The following is a 15,841-nucleotide window of genomic DNA, read 5'->3' as shown; positions in this document are numbered from 1 at the left end:
CCCTGAATAACACAACACCTAACTGCTCATCCTACTCCTTGGTTTCCTGCCAGTACCTGCCAAATGCCCACTGCAAGCAAGCTGGGGGAAAGGATGCCCATGGATGCTGTCTGCAGAGGTCAACCTCCTGGGGTACAGAGTAAGGAGGAGAGGATGGATCTGGAGGGGCAAATCAAGAGTATCCAACAGCGACGGTTACTTTCCCACAGAGAGGCATTTTACAATATAAATCTGGCCTTTTACAGTCTCTGCATCACTGTTGGAACAAAGCTGAAGCCCCTGTCCCACATGGCGGGCTACATCTTTTGTGACCTCAGCCCTTCCTTTCTCACCAGCCTCACCTCCTGCCTCTCCCCACCATCCATCCCACTTTATGTTTCCGTGGTAATTCCCTGAAGCACTTGTAATTCTTGACACCGAGCGGGTTTGTTCATGCTGCTGTGCCTCTCTGTACACACCTCTCCATCTGGCTGGGCTGCCCTTTGTCCCCCATCCGTTTGCAAAGTCTTGCTTATCCTGCCAGATCCAGCTCACATGTCACATGCTTTATGAAGTCGGTGAAGTCTATTCTATTTGCTCAGCCCCAGGGTTCCCCCAGCTTTCTTCTCTGTTACCTCTGTGTGATACATAGAATTCACTGATGACACAGAATTAAGTTATTTATTATAGAGCTCTGTCTTCTCCAATGCACTGTCCACTCCATGAGGATGGTGATGGTTGTGACCCCTCTCCATATCCCAGCATCCAGCTCAAAGCCTGAACTGACAAGAGGTGGTGAGCACAAGGGATGTGTGAAAGGTGTACTTGGGCTTTTCATTGAGATGTAGATAGATACTCTTTTTAGGACAGTTTCAAATGACAGCTCTAGTTTTTTAAAACCCATGCATTGTGAATGTACTTGCATTTCTACACATTGAACATATTGAGACAGGCTAGGGAGTGACTGGAGATTTATTTATTGGCAAGCATCTGATGTCAACCTCACTCGTACCAGCTACCCACAGTGTGTAATGAAACACACTGAGCAAACATTCTTTAGCTGCTTCTGGCAGAGTGAAGTGCATAAAAAGCAATTTAGCAGTTGGACAACGCTCTCTTGGTTCATCTCGTCCTGAAGTCTCAGCACCAAGTCAAGCTGTTCTAAAGCCCTTTTGAAAGTTGTTTCGTCAGTTATACACTAGAGATTCATTTCATGGACTTCTGTTACAGGGAGGATCGTGCTTGATACACAGATTTCTGTATGTGTTCGGGGAGCAGGAGGGGAAACCATAAACATGTTTATTTAGTTCAATTTTTTTTAGTACAACCCTGATTATTGTTTCCTTGAAATGAACTATAATGTCCAATTTAAAATCAGTTTCCAGACTCTCTCTAAACATATCGCAGAATTCCACACTGCCAGTAAACGCTGAAAGGTTGTATTTCAAACTGAAGTTTATGGCAGACACCATCCTACCGTCCAAGAATGAGCCTCTTTTTGATTGCTTAGGACGGCTGGGATCAAGAACAGAGTGGCTATAATACAGTCATCCCCTCTTATCTGTGGGATATAGGTTCCAGGACCCCCAGTGGTAGCCTGAAACCTCAGATAGTGCCGAACCCTATGTTTACTATGTTTTTTTCTATATGCAGAGGGTGCCAAACAAATGTATACACATTTCAAGAAAGGAAAAAACTTATTAAAATTACTCTGATGGTAACCACTTTGAGCACCTCTTGTAATTGCAGAAATCAAATGTGACTTGTATTCACCTTTTGTTATCAGTATGTACTGAGTATTACAATTTTAATACAGTTTTTTCCCTCTTAAAATGTGTACGCTCAGACATTTTTTGGCACCCTCTGTATACATATCCATGATAAAGTTTCATTTATAAATTAGGCACAGTAAGAGATTAACAACAATAACTAATAATAAAATAGAACAATTATCACAAATATACTGTAAGTTATGAAAATGTGGTCTCAAAATATTGTAGTGTAATCACCCTTTTTGTGATGATGTCACATGATGCAGTGCCTATGTGATGAGATGAAGTGAGGTGAATGAGACATTTTTAAAAAAAATAACTTGAACCAGAGCACCGTGATATCGCGATAGTCGATCTGATGACTGAGACGGCTACTAGGTGACTAACAGGCTGGTAGTGTACGCAGCTTGGATACACTGGACAAAGGGATGATTCACGTCTCGGGCAACACAGAGCAGGATGGCTGGAGAGTCCATCATGCTACTGACAATAGTGTGCAATTTAAAACTTATGAACTGTTTATTTCTGGAATTTTACATTGAATATTTTTGGACTGCCGTTGACTGTGGGTAACTGAAACCACAGAAACTGAAACTGCGGATAAGGGGGGACTGCTGTATAATAACATAATGAAGGAGAATAACTCCATTAAACACAGTCCTGCTAGATGAGTAAACTTTGTGCCATTTCACATCAGTTTAATGCCTGAAAAACACTATTGCACAAACATTTGATTGGTGATGTATATGTGCAAGGCACAGAGCCAGTTGATGAGAGGAAGCTCAGTGAGACGTGTCTCTGCCTTTAGGGAGCCCACAGGGGCATCTGGTACCTCACAGTCAACTCTAACTTAAACCAGAGAGATTTGCTGGGGTAGGCTTGGGCACCTTTGCAGAGAGATTGGCATTTGAACCTTGAAACATGATAGGGTTTCAACAGGTAGAGGTGGGGAGAATGTCATTCTTGAAAATGGGAACAATGTGGGCCAAGGCATAGCGTAGATCCCATGTGGGGTCCCCTCAGTGAATGGTGGCCATGTCTACAGCATTAGATGCATTAGGACAGGTGACTAGGGGGAAATAAGTCTTGAAATATGGCGCAGGAGTCATATCTTAAGGGATTCGACTACCTCCATAAAGAATTGTAGTCAGGAGGCAGTAGTAGGGAGTCGCGAGAAGGTTTGGGCAAGGACATGGCATGATCTGGTTTGTGCTTGAGGTCAGTGACTCTAGGGACAGGCAGTATAATGGATGGATTTAAAGAAGGAAGGGTTGAAGAACTTTCGTCATGATTAATAGCCTTTCTTCTTAGTACCTTACCGCTTAGACTTTATAGCATGATACGCATTAACAGGTGCAAGTCTCTCATCCATGCCCATCTTCTTCTTTCAGAAGACAGGCTTTCTGGCTCAGTGAAATTATTCCCTTCCCCTCTCATTAGGAAGTTAATCCCTACAATGATAATACACAAAGCTTCTTGTATGCAACCAGCTTGGGATTTTTGCCCCTTCTAGTAAAGGTGAAGAGTATGCTGTAAAATATTTACCTATTTGGTTTAAAATTGAAACGTGAGCTTTTATTTTAAAGTATGTGAACACTTTGATCTAGCAATTTCATGGATGGGAATTTGTCCTAAGGAAATCATCAGGACGGCCGTAAAGATTTATCTGTAAGGAATTCATCTCATGTTGCTTTATAACAATAAAAAATTGGAAGCAACCTAAGCATCCAAGAAGAGATTGGCTAAATAAGTTATGCAACCAATTAAATATTTCTGAAGAATGTCTAATAATATGGGTAAATGTTATAATGTAGTGTTGAGTTTAAGAAGAATTTTACAAAAGAATATGATTCTCTTTTTTAAAAATTAAGGAATTCAAAGAAAAAGATTAGAAACAATCTTGTAACAGTGGATATCTTTGGTTGATGAGTGAGCATGATGGGTGACTTTTATTTTATTCTTTGGCCTTTTGTATATTTTCTAAATTTCCTAAAATGAATATGTGTGATTTTTGGTTATCAGGAAAAAATGCTTTTAAAAATTGCTTTTACACTAGAGGGGTGGAGTACGGTTCAGAATCATTCTTAGCTACTTTTCATCTCTTGGATGAGTCTGCGCTTCAGAATCTCTATTTGAATTAGCGGATTAGTTCAGATAAATTAACTCAAAGATCCTTCATAACTCTAAAATTGTCTGCACATTTCCTGTTCCCAGGTACATACCTGGTCATAGCACCCATCATAAGGTAACTAATTCTCAGTCATGTGTCTGCCTCTCCCCAAAGAACTGGAGCATCTTAGAGGAAGGAACAACCTTTTATCTCCTCTGTTTGTCAGAAGCATTCTGGCTTCAACGAACAAATATACATATTACTCAAACTGACTTAAACAAAAAAAAAAGGGGGGGGGGAAATTATTATTAGTTCCTAGCACTAAAAAGTCCAAGGATAGATCTGTTTCAGGGTTAGCGGGGTCCAATATTCAAACGATGGTACCCAGAACCTGTCTCTCTCAGCTCTACTTTTGTTTCTGTTTGGCCCCCTTGTCAGGCGACTGTCAGCGTCACATTCTCACAATTTCAGCCTCCATTGGAGGAGAACTTCATCTTGTGAACAGTTCCACAGGAGTCCCAGATTGCTTTTCTTTTCATCCCATGCACAACACTGTGGCCAGGAACTTAGAATATACCTAGTTCCCCTCCTGTACTTGTGATTGGTGGTGGTGGTGAGGGACGGATGCAAGGCTTGCCTCTCCTGAAGGAACCAAATGAACCAAGAGCAGGGAATGCGTGGCTTCCCACAGGATAATCAAGATGTTGTCACCAGGAAAGGGGGAGATGGATTCTGGGCAAGGAAAAATGACGGCCATACCTCCATTTGTACCTCTGGCACTTTGCACTGTGCCTGCCATCACCTGAGAAGGGACTCAGTAAAGCTCAATAGAATGGATGAAGGATTGATGTAAACTGTCACTTATTTTTCCCCAGAGAGAAATAATTCTGATCACCCAGGTCTTGTTTTCTCTCATTGCATATTCTGGCTCCTACAGTTTTTCAAATCATTGGCTTAATCTTAGCTATTAATAGAAATTTAAAACTGTTTTTATGAAGTCATTTTCCTCTTTAGCCTTTATTACACATTCATTTTCTTAGACTCAAGTGAAACTTTCTATTGGATTAATATAACGTGAGCATGACCATTGTAACTCTTTCAAATTCCAACCCAGGCATTATCATGAACTGATTTATACTTTGTCTTTGAAAGACTGTTAGAACATTTCTTGCAATAGTATGTGGGAAATAGTCCAATTCAAATATGGACTATTTTACTTAATGACTTGCCAGAAAAAAAAAAAAAAAGCCGTAGGAATTCTATTTCCTCACCACTCTGATTTAATACAGGTGAGACAGAGGGTTATTTTAATTTCCTAGTGATTGGACTTCCATATTATTATTTTTTTAAGTTTAATACAAGCATGCGTAAAAACTAATTCAAACCGTACAAAAGAACATGCAATGAAAGCAAGTCTTTATCTCTGATTCCTCTTTACAGAGGCAGCTACTGCTAATAGTTTTTTATGTATCTTTTCAGAGAGATGCAATACAAATACAAGTCTATCTATATGTATTTATCGCCACAGCTCCCATTTCCCTTTTCACAAGTGGTAGGATTAATGTTACTGTTATGCAGCTTTTTTTTTTTTCACGTAAGGTGTCTCAAAGGGAGTTCCATATTAGAACACATAACTCCACCTTGTTCTTTTAAATGCAAGTATTCTAATATAAGGACATACCATAATTTTCTTAACCACTTCTTTACCGATGGGCACGTAAGTTGTTACAGTTTTTTGCTGCCTCACCAATAAGGGATTTCTGCTTCACTTGACACGAGGTTTCCGCCTTTTATTAAAAGGCACTGCTGGGGACCATCCCAAAGAGTAAATAAAAATAACAAAAAATATAAAGCCATGGCATTGGCAAGGTACTACTTTGTAATGCCAGGTAAAGTTCTGAATGCCTTAGTTTTCCCGAAATGGTACCTCTGTCCTCACACTCTATTCCTACCTACTCCTTTTGGATGGTAAGGGGAGGAGAATTATATTCTTTCCTTACGTCATTACCAACCTCAAGTTCTGGAGCCCTGCTACTCCCCAGAGCAGAGCTAGACACCCTAGATCCAACCAGATTGAGTTGAACTGTTCTTCTGGGCACCCAGCTGACCTCCGGCATACCAGTCGTGATTTGCATATGAAATGATAGGCCAGACCCTCAGGTTACTCCTGCAGTGATGCCTGCCGGTTCCACCAATACCACTGCAGCTCCTGCCCTTTTGCTCCTTGGCCGCGCAATGGGCACCCACGACAAGGAGTACGACTACCTCTTCAAAGCTGTCCTTATTGGAGATTCTGGTGTTGAAAAGAGCAATCTCCTGTCTCAATTTACTCAAAATGAGTTTAATTTCAGAAACAAGAGCACCGCTGGAGTAGAATTTGCAATAAGAAGCATTCAGATTGATGGAAAAACAATAAAGTCACAGATATGGGACACAGCAGGGCAAGAGCCGTACCGAGCTATTACATCAGCATACTGTCGTGGAGCTGGAGGTGCCTTCCTGGTTTATGAGCTTGCTCATCCTCTCACATATGAAAATGTAGAGCGATGGCTAAAAGAACTGAGAGATCATGCTGATAGTAACATAATGCTTGTGGGCAATAAGAGTGACTTCTGTCATCTCAGGGCAGTTCCTACAGATGAAGTAAGAGCTTTTGCAGAAAAGAATGGTTTGTCATTGATTGAGACATCTGCTCTAGGCTCTACAAATGTAGAAGCTGCTTTTCAGATAATTCTGACAGCGATGTACCAGATTGTTTCCCAGAAGCAAATGTCAGACAGACATGCAAATGACATGTCTCCAAGCAACAGTGTGATTCCTATTCATGTTCCACCAACCACAGAAAACAACCCAAACGTGCAGTGATAGTAGAACATATAAGACATTTCTCTTCTCCCCTAGAAGGCTGTGCATAGTCCATTCCCAGGTCTGAGATTTAAATATATTTGTAATTCTTGTGGTCACTTTTGTGTTTTATTACTTCCTCATACTTATGAATTGTCCATGTCTTAAGTCTTTTGATTTTAGCTTTATGAAAATCTTTTTATTTTAGCTTTTTTTTGTCCTGAATAATGGCAGCTTTTTTTTCATTCGATGACTTCACTAGCCTTAGTTTAATAAACTGAATGTTTGGGGGAGAGAGAGAGAGAGAGAGAGAGAGAGAGGAAGAAAGGAAGAAAGAAAAAGAAATGATAGGCCAGGTGAGGCACACCTGGGCAGACTTCAAAACAGTGACTATAGGAGAGTTATCAAAATGGCACCACTTCCTGAACTGTGATCTGGGCTCTGAACTCTCGTGACACTACTCTTCTCTCAGGAGGGAAAACGTGGGAACTGCCACCTCAATCACAAACAGATTTGGGGAGCTTTGACTTTGGACATGTCTGAGGGTCTTTCTCCTGAGGGCTTACTCAGCCCTCTGCTAAGTGGTTTATGTACTTTGCAGTGGAGTCACATCATACAAATATTTACCTTTCAAGAATTCTATTATGTGTCCTTAGCAAAAAGAGAAAGATAATTCAAATAACACGGGGAATGGCTCTGCTAGTCTGTTGGATGAGCATGTTGTGTCTGAAACCAGCAAAGCATTTGGGCTGAAAACTTTGGAAAGACTTTGAGTGACTATAAGGGTTTGATCCAAAAAGTGAAACCATTCTTCTCACTGGCAGGTATAAGAGTGGTGATAGAAGAAAGTGAGGAATTCATTGAGACTAATTAATGAAGAGTTAGAGAATCCGATAAAATGATCTTCAACATTGGTCACAACAATACATGTACTGGAACTGTACTTGGGTTTGTATTTGAAGGATTTTCAAGGTTACTTTTGACCATATATGAACTGCACCCTTAATGTGGTTGAACTTAAACTATGTTAGATATAACCCCACCGTATATCAGCTGAACTTCCCTGCGGCTCACAGAGGGAAAGTAGTACTATGCCAAAATTCACAAGCCAATCGATAAGTAGCAGGGCCAGAATTCAAACCCATGCTGCCAGAAAGCCCTAAAGATGTAGCCTCTGCTCTTTATTGCATCCTCATTTATAATTCTATTGCCAATTTAACAAGGAGAATGAAAATGACTCTGGGCTGATGAACCACCTGGGCTTACTCAGGAAGGGTTTCCCTGGACTTCCCACTTTTAAAATTGGGACTGTCCCAGGCAAATTGTGGTGGCCAGGTACCCTATTCGAGATTTGAAAGGCTCTGGGTCACATAATGTGACCATCTTATTTCATTGATCTTTCTATTTGGAGTGCTTCTGTGACTGAACCTTGTTTTGAGTAATAGGCTCAAGAATAATGCCTTGAAGGTTAAAATGGGGCGTTTGGATAAGGTAAGTCTATTAGACCTAAGAGAAATCCACTGGCAATGGACTTTGAGCTCTCCATTTGTTTCTTTATTGAAGTCTCAAGCTCTAGTAAAATCAATACTTTGATAATGTAAGTAAACATTGGCTGATTTATGTGCTTTATACATCTGCTTTCATGATTTACTAGAGGTTGTGTATTGTAACAAGGTGAACAAAGCCAGAGATAGAATGTCTTGTTGCAATACCTTTGCCCATGAGAGAGAGAAATATGTGATGAATAGGAAGTTCTCCAACAAAGTTGTACAAATGGCCAATAAGCACATGAAAAGATGTTCAACATCATCAGTCATCAGGAAAATGCAAAGCAAAACCATAATAAGATACCACTTCACATCCACTAGGATGGCTGTAATAAAAAAGATGGACAATAACAAGTGTTGGCGAGGATGTAGAGAAGTTGGAACCTTTGTACATTGCTGGTTGGAATGTAAAACAATGCTGCCACATCAGAAAAAAGTCGGGCAGTTTCTTAAATGGTTAAACACAGAGTTAGCAAATGACCCAGCAACGCCACTCCTGGTATATACCCAAGAGAAATGGAAACATATGTCTACATAAAAATTCACACATGAATGTTTATAGCAGCACTATTTGCAATAGCCAAAAGGTGGAAACAACCCAAATGTCCATCAAAAAGAGATAAAGAAAAGGTGGTATTTCCATACAATGAAATATTATTGGCTATAAAAAGAAATAAACTACTGATGCATGCCACAACATGCATGAGCTTTGAAATGTTATGCTAAGTGAAAGAAGCCAGACAAAAAAGGCCACACATATCGTATGACTCCATTTGTATGAAATATCCAGAACAGGTAAATCTATAGAGACAGAAATTAATGGTTGCCAGGGGCTGGAGGATGGGGCAATTGTGGGGCGATGGCCAAGGAGTGTGGGATTTCTTTTGGGGGTAATGAAAATATTCTAAATTTGATTTTAGTGATGGATGTACAGCATAACTCTATGAATACACTAAAGCCCATTGCACTGTATACTTTGAATGGGTGGATTTTATGGTATGTGAATTATATTTAAATAAAGCTTGAAGAAGAAAGAGAGAGAGGAGGAGGAAGAGGAGGGGAATAAGGAGAAGGAGAAAAGAAGAAGAAGAGATGGTTTTAAGCCTTGCTTTTGTCTCACAGCACAGCCAAGACCACATTTCAAACCCCCTGACTCAACAAGATTGCATCAGACCCATCTTATCAGCTCTTCCCTTCATGTCAGCTAAAGAAGTTCCAGGGATTTGAAGTCCCTTTTACTGCAGAGTAAAAATAAATGACTGGATCACCTATCAGGCAATGGCAATGCGAAGAAGGACTTGTGTTTACTGAGCTTTTACTGTTTTCCAGAGTTTTGGTTGGATCTGTAGGAATCTAAAGAACTCCATCCCATCCTATAAGAAGGAGAGTTTATTTATGATTTTAAAATAATACTTAGTTTATTTCCTATGCCCTGGAAGCTAGCAAGGCAGAAAGCGTGGTCAATAAAATGCTCTGATGCCTGCTTTTTAATAGAAGTCAAGTTCCTACCTTTGGACTCAACTGATATGAAATGTCTGATTATTCAACCTGGGTAGGGCTCAAGATATAACTGTGAGAACATTATCTTCAGTAAAGAGTTTGCTAAGCAACTTGACTTTGTGAGTACATTTTCATGCACTCATTAAACCTACTTAAGAGAAGAAGTTGTTTTTAAAGTTCACCAAATGAACACGTATGAACCAAGCTAGTAAATACAACTGCCCCTTCCTTAGCAAGGTCTCTATCTGGAAACATAGTTCAGGAGCTGGGAGTTAGTTCTGCTGTTGGAAATATTTGAAAAAAATTATAAAACAATTTCTTTTAAAGCATTAAAATAAAAAATATTGACATAGTCTCTAAAACCATTTAAGCTACTTTTTTCACTTATGCAGAATGAGTTTTCTACTAAAAATTGCGAGTTAATGAACATTATTTAGTTTAATGCATTTAAAAAAAATATTGCGTGCACTGGCAGAGGAGGGATTACATGCATAATTGTTACAAACGTGGACTGTGGAGCCAGATTTTCCAGGTTTGTCTCCTGGCTTTGCCATCTACTTAGGTACTTAACCTCTTTGTGCCTCATTTCCTCTTCTATAAAAATGGGCATAGTAATATTACCTGCTTCATAGGTTGTTGTGAAAGTTAAGTAACTTAATATATGTAAGGCACTTAGAATAGTGTCAAGTGCTAGGTGTATTCGCTTTATTGTCATGACACAGCCAACTACTCATTGGGCCTAAAACAACAAATTAATTTTGTTAACTCAACCTCACTTTGTTGCTCTACCTTGGGAATTTGTTTTAGTAAAATAACCCTATCATTAGGCCATGGATGGGTTTCTCAGCAGAATTCTAAAATTAAGAAAGGTGTTCATGGCCAAGTGGCTTAAGGAATGGAATAGATAATTAGGACTAAGTTTGAAAATATTTTTTTAGGCAGAGACAAGTTTACAGAATCCCACAGATGATTTTTTTCTCCCATACTTACTTGAAAAGAGCACTATGTATTAGTTTGAGAGACTTTTATATTTCCATCATTTTTGAGGATGTTTGTATCTTGTGTGAATCTACTACCTAAGTCAACATCGTTTGGCTTGTGACAAATGAATTAAAATAATTCCTTCCTATTAGAATACCTTTTTAAGGTTTTTATGTGCTGTATAATTTCACAACTCCTTTTAGACATAAGTGCTTTTTTATGATGCAAGTGCATATGTATTCAACTTATTAGCATTTTATTTTCAGTTCTGCTGAAAAAGAATGTTCCCAATGTGGCCAACTCATTTTAATAGAGACAAAAATTTCACATACCAACATGAACAGAGAAGTGAGTAGTGACTATGGACGGAAAACATTTGATAATTGATTTAGATAGGATTCTTAGGATCTCATTTTATTAAAGCCCTCTGTGTACTTCATAATGCAGTCACATTTCAGGATGGAACGATATTGTCAATATCACAACTCCTACAAGTGCTCTCACTTCTTCTGTTTATTCTATAAGTTTTTCTCATACTGAATATCCGGTGTGCCAGTTATTCATGCTGCAAGTTTGAAATAATATCATTCCTTTCAACTACTTCAAAATATGGAAATATCTTTGATTCATAATTCAGAATATGTGAGTGTGATGTATTTCTTCTAGAAAGAAAAAAAAATCAGTACTCTAATCCTCACCTTTGAAAAATCTGGTTGTATAATAAAGGCCATATATGACAAACCTTCAGCTAATATACTCAATGGTGAAACACTGAAAGCTTTTCCTCTAAGATCAGGAACAAGACAAGGATGCCTACTCTTACCATTGTTATTCAATGTAGTGCTGGAAGTCCTAGCCAGAGCAATCAGAAAGAAAAAGAAATAAAAGTCATCCAAACTGGAAATGAAGAAGTAAAATAGTCACTTTTTGCAGATTACATGATTCCTTATCTAGAAAACCCTGAAAACTCTACCAAAAAACTATTAGAAATGATAAACAAACACAATAAAGTTGCAGGATACAAAATCAGTGTGCAAAAAAAACCATTGCATTCTACATACTAACAATGAAATTTCAGGGGGAAAAAAGAAAAAAATTATTTTCCAACACCAACAAAAAGAATAAAATACCTAGGAATGAACTTCACAAAGGATGTGAATGACCTATATTTGTACACTGAAAACTACAAGACATTATTAAAAGAAATTGAAGAAGACACAAAGAAATGAAAAGATATTCCATGTTCATGGATTGGAAGCATCAACATAGTTAAAATGGCCATATTACACAAAGCAATATACAGATTTAATGCAATTCCTATCAAAATCCCAATGGCATTTTTAAAAGAAATAGAACAAAACATCATTAGATTTGTATGGAACCACAAAAGACCTCAAATAGCCAAAGCAATTCTGAGGAAAAAGAACAAAGCTGGAGGTATCACTTCCTGACTTTAAATTATACTACAAAGTCACAATAATCAAAACAGCATGATATTGGCAGAAAAACAGACCCATGTAACATAATTGAGAGCCCAGAAATAAATCCATGTATATGGGCAAATAATTTTCAGTGAAGGAGTCAAAAACATACAATGGGGAAAAGAAACCTCTTCAATAAATGGTGCTGAAAAAATGGGAAAGCCACATGCAAAATAATGAAACTAGAGTGTTATTTGACACTATACACAAAAATTAACTCAATATGGATCAAAGATCTAAATATAAGTCCTGAAACAAAATACATAGAAGAAAATATATGTACTAAACATATGGATGTTGGTCTTAGAGAAGATTTTATGATTTTGACCTCAAAGGCAAGGAAAATAAAAGCAAAAATAAATGAATGGTACTATATCAAACTAAAAAGCTTCTGCATAGCAAAAGAAACTATCAACAAAATAAAAGGCCGCTGACCAAATGGGAGAAGGTATTTGCAAACAATGCCTCCAATAAGGGGCTAATATCCAAAATACATAAGGAACTCATACAAATCAACAACAAAAAAACAAACAATCCAGTTTAAATATGGGCACAGGACTTAAACAGACAGTTCTCCGAACAAGACATACAAATGCCCAACAGATATATGAAAATATGCTCAACTTCACTAGCTATTAGGAAAATGCAAATCAAAACCACAATGAGATACCGTATTTCCCTAAAAATAAGACCTAGCCGGACAATCAGCTCTAATGCGTCTTTTGGAGCAAAAATTAATATAAGACCTGGTCTTATTTTACTATAATATAAGACTGGGTAATATAATATAATATAATATAATATAATATAATATAATATAATATAATATAATATAATATAATATAATATAATATAATAATACCAGTCTTATATTAACTTTTACTCCAAATGACGCATTAGAGCTGCTTGTCTTATTTTCGGGAAAACAGGGTACCACCTTACACCTGTTAGAATGACTATTATTAATAAGAAATAACAAGTGTTGGAGAGGTTGTGGAGAAAAGGGGACCCTCATACACTGCTAGTAGGGATGTAAATTAGTACAGCCACTATGGAAAACAGCATGACATTCCCTCAAAAATTAAGAATAGAGTTACCATATCACCCAGTATTCCCTCTTCAAGAATTTTGAAAATATTTGTTTGAAAAGATATATGTACCCCTATGTTCATTGCAGCATTATTTAAGGTGGCCAAGACATGGAAACTACCAGTGTCCTTTGATAGATCATTGAATAAAGAAGATATGGTACATTTATACAGTGGAATATTACTCAGCCATAAGAAAAGATGAAATACTGCCATTTGCAACAACATGGATGAATCTTAAGATTATCATGCTGAGCAAAATAAGTAAGACAGAAAAAGTCAAGAACCATATGATTTCACTCATGTGGGATATAAAACTGAAAACAACAAATGAACAGACAGACAAAAACTCATAGGTACAGACAACAATTTAGTTGTTACCAGATGCTAAGGGGGGAGAAGGGGTGATAGAAGAGGGTAAAGGGGATCAAATATATGATGACGGAAGGACAACTGACTCTGGGTGATAAATACACAATTCATTATATAGATGATATATTATATAAATGTACACTTGAAACCTATATAACTTTTCTAACCAATGTCACCCTAATAAATTTAATAGAAATTTAAAAACAAGAATATCCAGGATTGGTTGTCTCCCCAACACACCAATTTCTTCTCTTTCCACTTTACTTATTTTCTAAATTTTCTATATAAAAAAAATAAAAGGCATGGGTGACTGAAATACCTATATCTAAGACAATGATTTGCAGAACGTGGTTCCTGAAACAGCAGCATCAGCATAATCTGGGAACTTATTAGAAATACATATTCTGTGTCATACCCTACACCTCCTGCATGAGAGAGGTGTGGAGGAGGGGTAGCAATCTATAATTTAACAGGTAATCTTGATGCTCCCTCACTTTCCAGAATCAATGATTTTTCTTGAAGAGAAACTTTAAAGCTACTGATACCTTGGACCCAGCTCCAGATTTTCATTTAATTAGCCAAGTGTGTGATTCTTCAGATGTTTATAATATACAGTGAAGATTGAGAACTTTTGAGGCTTTAAAAGAACTTGCCCCTATCCAGAACGGAATTGTCTTTCTAAACTAAAAGTAAAAAAAAACAAGTGTGTTTGGTTTTTAAATGAAGAAAAGACACTTTAAAAAACCAACAAACATGAATTCCAAGGTTCAAGTATAAATTTGTTTTCATAGTACTTATAACAATTTTGGCCAATATTTATTGTTGTATTATAATGGCAATATTTCCCCATTTATCTTTAGACTAAGATTACCCTTGTGATTGTAGTTGTATTTCTAGTGTTTGATGATTGAAAATATTAAAGAAAATCAGGAAGTGAATTTGATAATGTTTTAAATGACTATGCATTTTATTCTTTAAATATTTCTTTGAGGGAGGGGATACCACACTTCTACTCATTTTAAGAAAAATACATATTTTTTAAGATTTTGTTTTTAAATTCTATTGGGGAATATTGGGGAAAGTGTGCTTCTCCAGGGCACATCAGCTCCAAGTCATTGTCCTTCAATCTAGTTGTGGAGGGCGCAGCTCAGCTCCAAGTCTAGTCACCGTTTTCAATCTTAGTTGCAGGGGACACAGCCCACCATCCCATGTGGGAACTGAACCAGCAACCTTGTTGTTAAGAGCTTGCACTCTTTCCAACTGAGTCATTTGGCCGCCCCAATCATTGAGCATTCTTATAACCAGTGTTTGGAACTGTGCATCTGATAGATTGCGTATCTCCATTTCACTTAGTTCTTTTTCTGGGCCTTTGTTTTATTCTTTCATTTGGGACATGTTTCTTTGTCTCCCCATTTTGGCTGCCTTCCTGTATTTGTTTCTATGTATTAAGTAGGGCTGCTATGTCTTCTGGTCTTAGTAGAGTGGCCTTATGTAGTAGGTTTGCTGTGGGGTTCAGTGGTGCAGTTTCTGGTCACCTGAGCTACACACTCCAGGTGCGTCCCTTGTGTGGGTTGTGTGTGCCCTCCTCTTGTAGTTGAGCCTTGGTTGGTAATTGCACATCAGTGTGATGGACTGACCCTTGGGCTCACTGGTTGTGAAGACTGGCCTTGACTACAGTGGAAGGGTTGTTGTGCAGGGGTTGATCCTACGGAGCAGGATCTACCTCAGCAGGACTCTAGAGCCTGCCCAACCCGCCCCTTGGGTGTGTTGTACTTGGAGGCAGCTGGATGATGCTCCAGCTTGTTTTGAAGCTAGCCACTGGGGATGCCAGCTGCAGGACCACCTTGGAGGGGATCTGCTGTGGGTCTACTTCAGTCACAGCCCGAGCACCCCCCAGGGCCACCTAGCAGGAGCCAGAAAGAAATCTGCAGATGTCTGCCGCCCATGCTGTGCTTGGAAACACCTTGAAAGGCCAAGCTGTGAACCAAGGCCAGCTGCCACTAGTGCCGGCGTAGGGCTGCTCAGCCAGAGATACGGGACATGCTCAAGCCAGATGCTGCTTGTCTGGGTTCCATGAAGTTTTCAGAGACCTTGGAAAGCCTGCAACTTTAGCCAAGACAAGTGGTCTGCATGAAAAAGCCACCGGAAGCGGTCTGGGTGTGCCCGA

General features: G+C 38.5%; 1 protein-coding gene across 1 annotated transcript; it reads left to right on the top strand.

Annotated features, from left to right (window-relative positions):
* The first annotated feature begins 5,963 nt into the window (after nucleotides 1-5,963).
* LOC109450752 (ras-related protein Rab-11B-like) lies at nucleotides 5,964-6,653 on the top strand. Its single transcript, XM_088791714.1, has 2 exons — nucleotides 5,964-6,529; nucleotides 6,625-6,653. The coding sequence occupies exons 1-2, from the start codon at nucleotides 6,037-6,039 to the stop codon at nucleotides 6,651-6,653; spliced, it is 522 nt and encodes a 173-aa protein (XP_088647840.1). The 5' UTR covers nucleotides 5,964-6,036.
* The last annotated feature ends 9,188 nt before the right edge of the window (nucleotides 6,654-15,841 follow it).

Source organism: Rhinolophus sinicus, chromosome 15 (genome assembly GCF_057876585.1).
Source record: "Rhinolophus sinicus isolate RSI-liver-muscle chromosome 15, RSI-T2T, whole genome shotgun sequence".
In the NCBI taxonomy this organism is placed as follows: domain Eukaryota; kingdom Metazoa; phylum Chordata; class Mammalia; order Chiroptera; family Rhinolophidae; genus Rhinolophus; species Rhinolophus sinicus.
The sequence above is the reverse complement of the archived record's forward strand: the minus strand, read 5'-3'. Positions and strand labels throughout refer to the sequence as shown.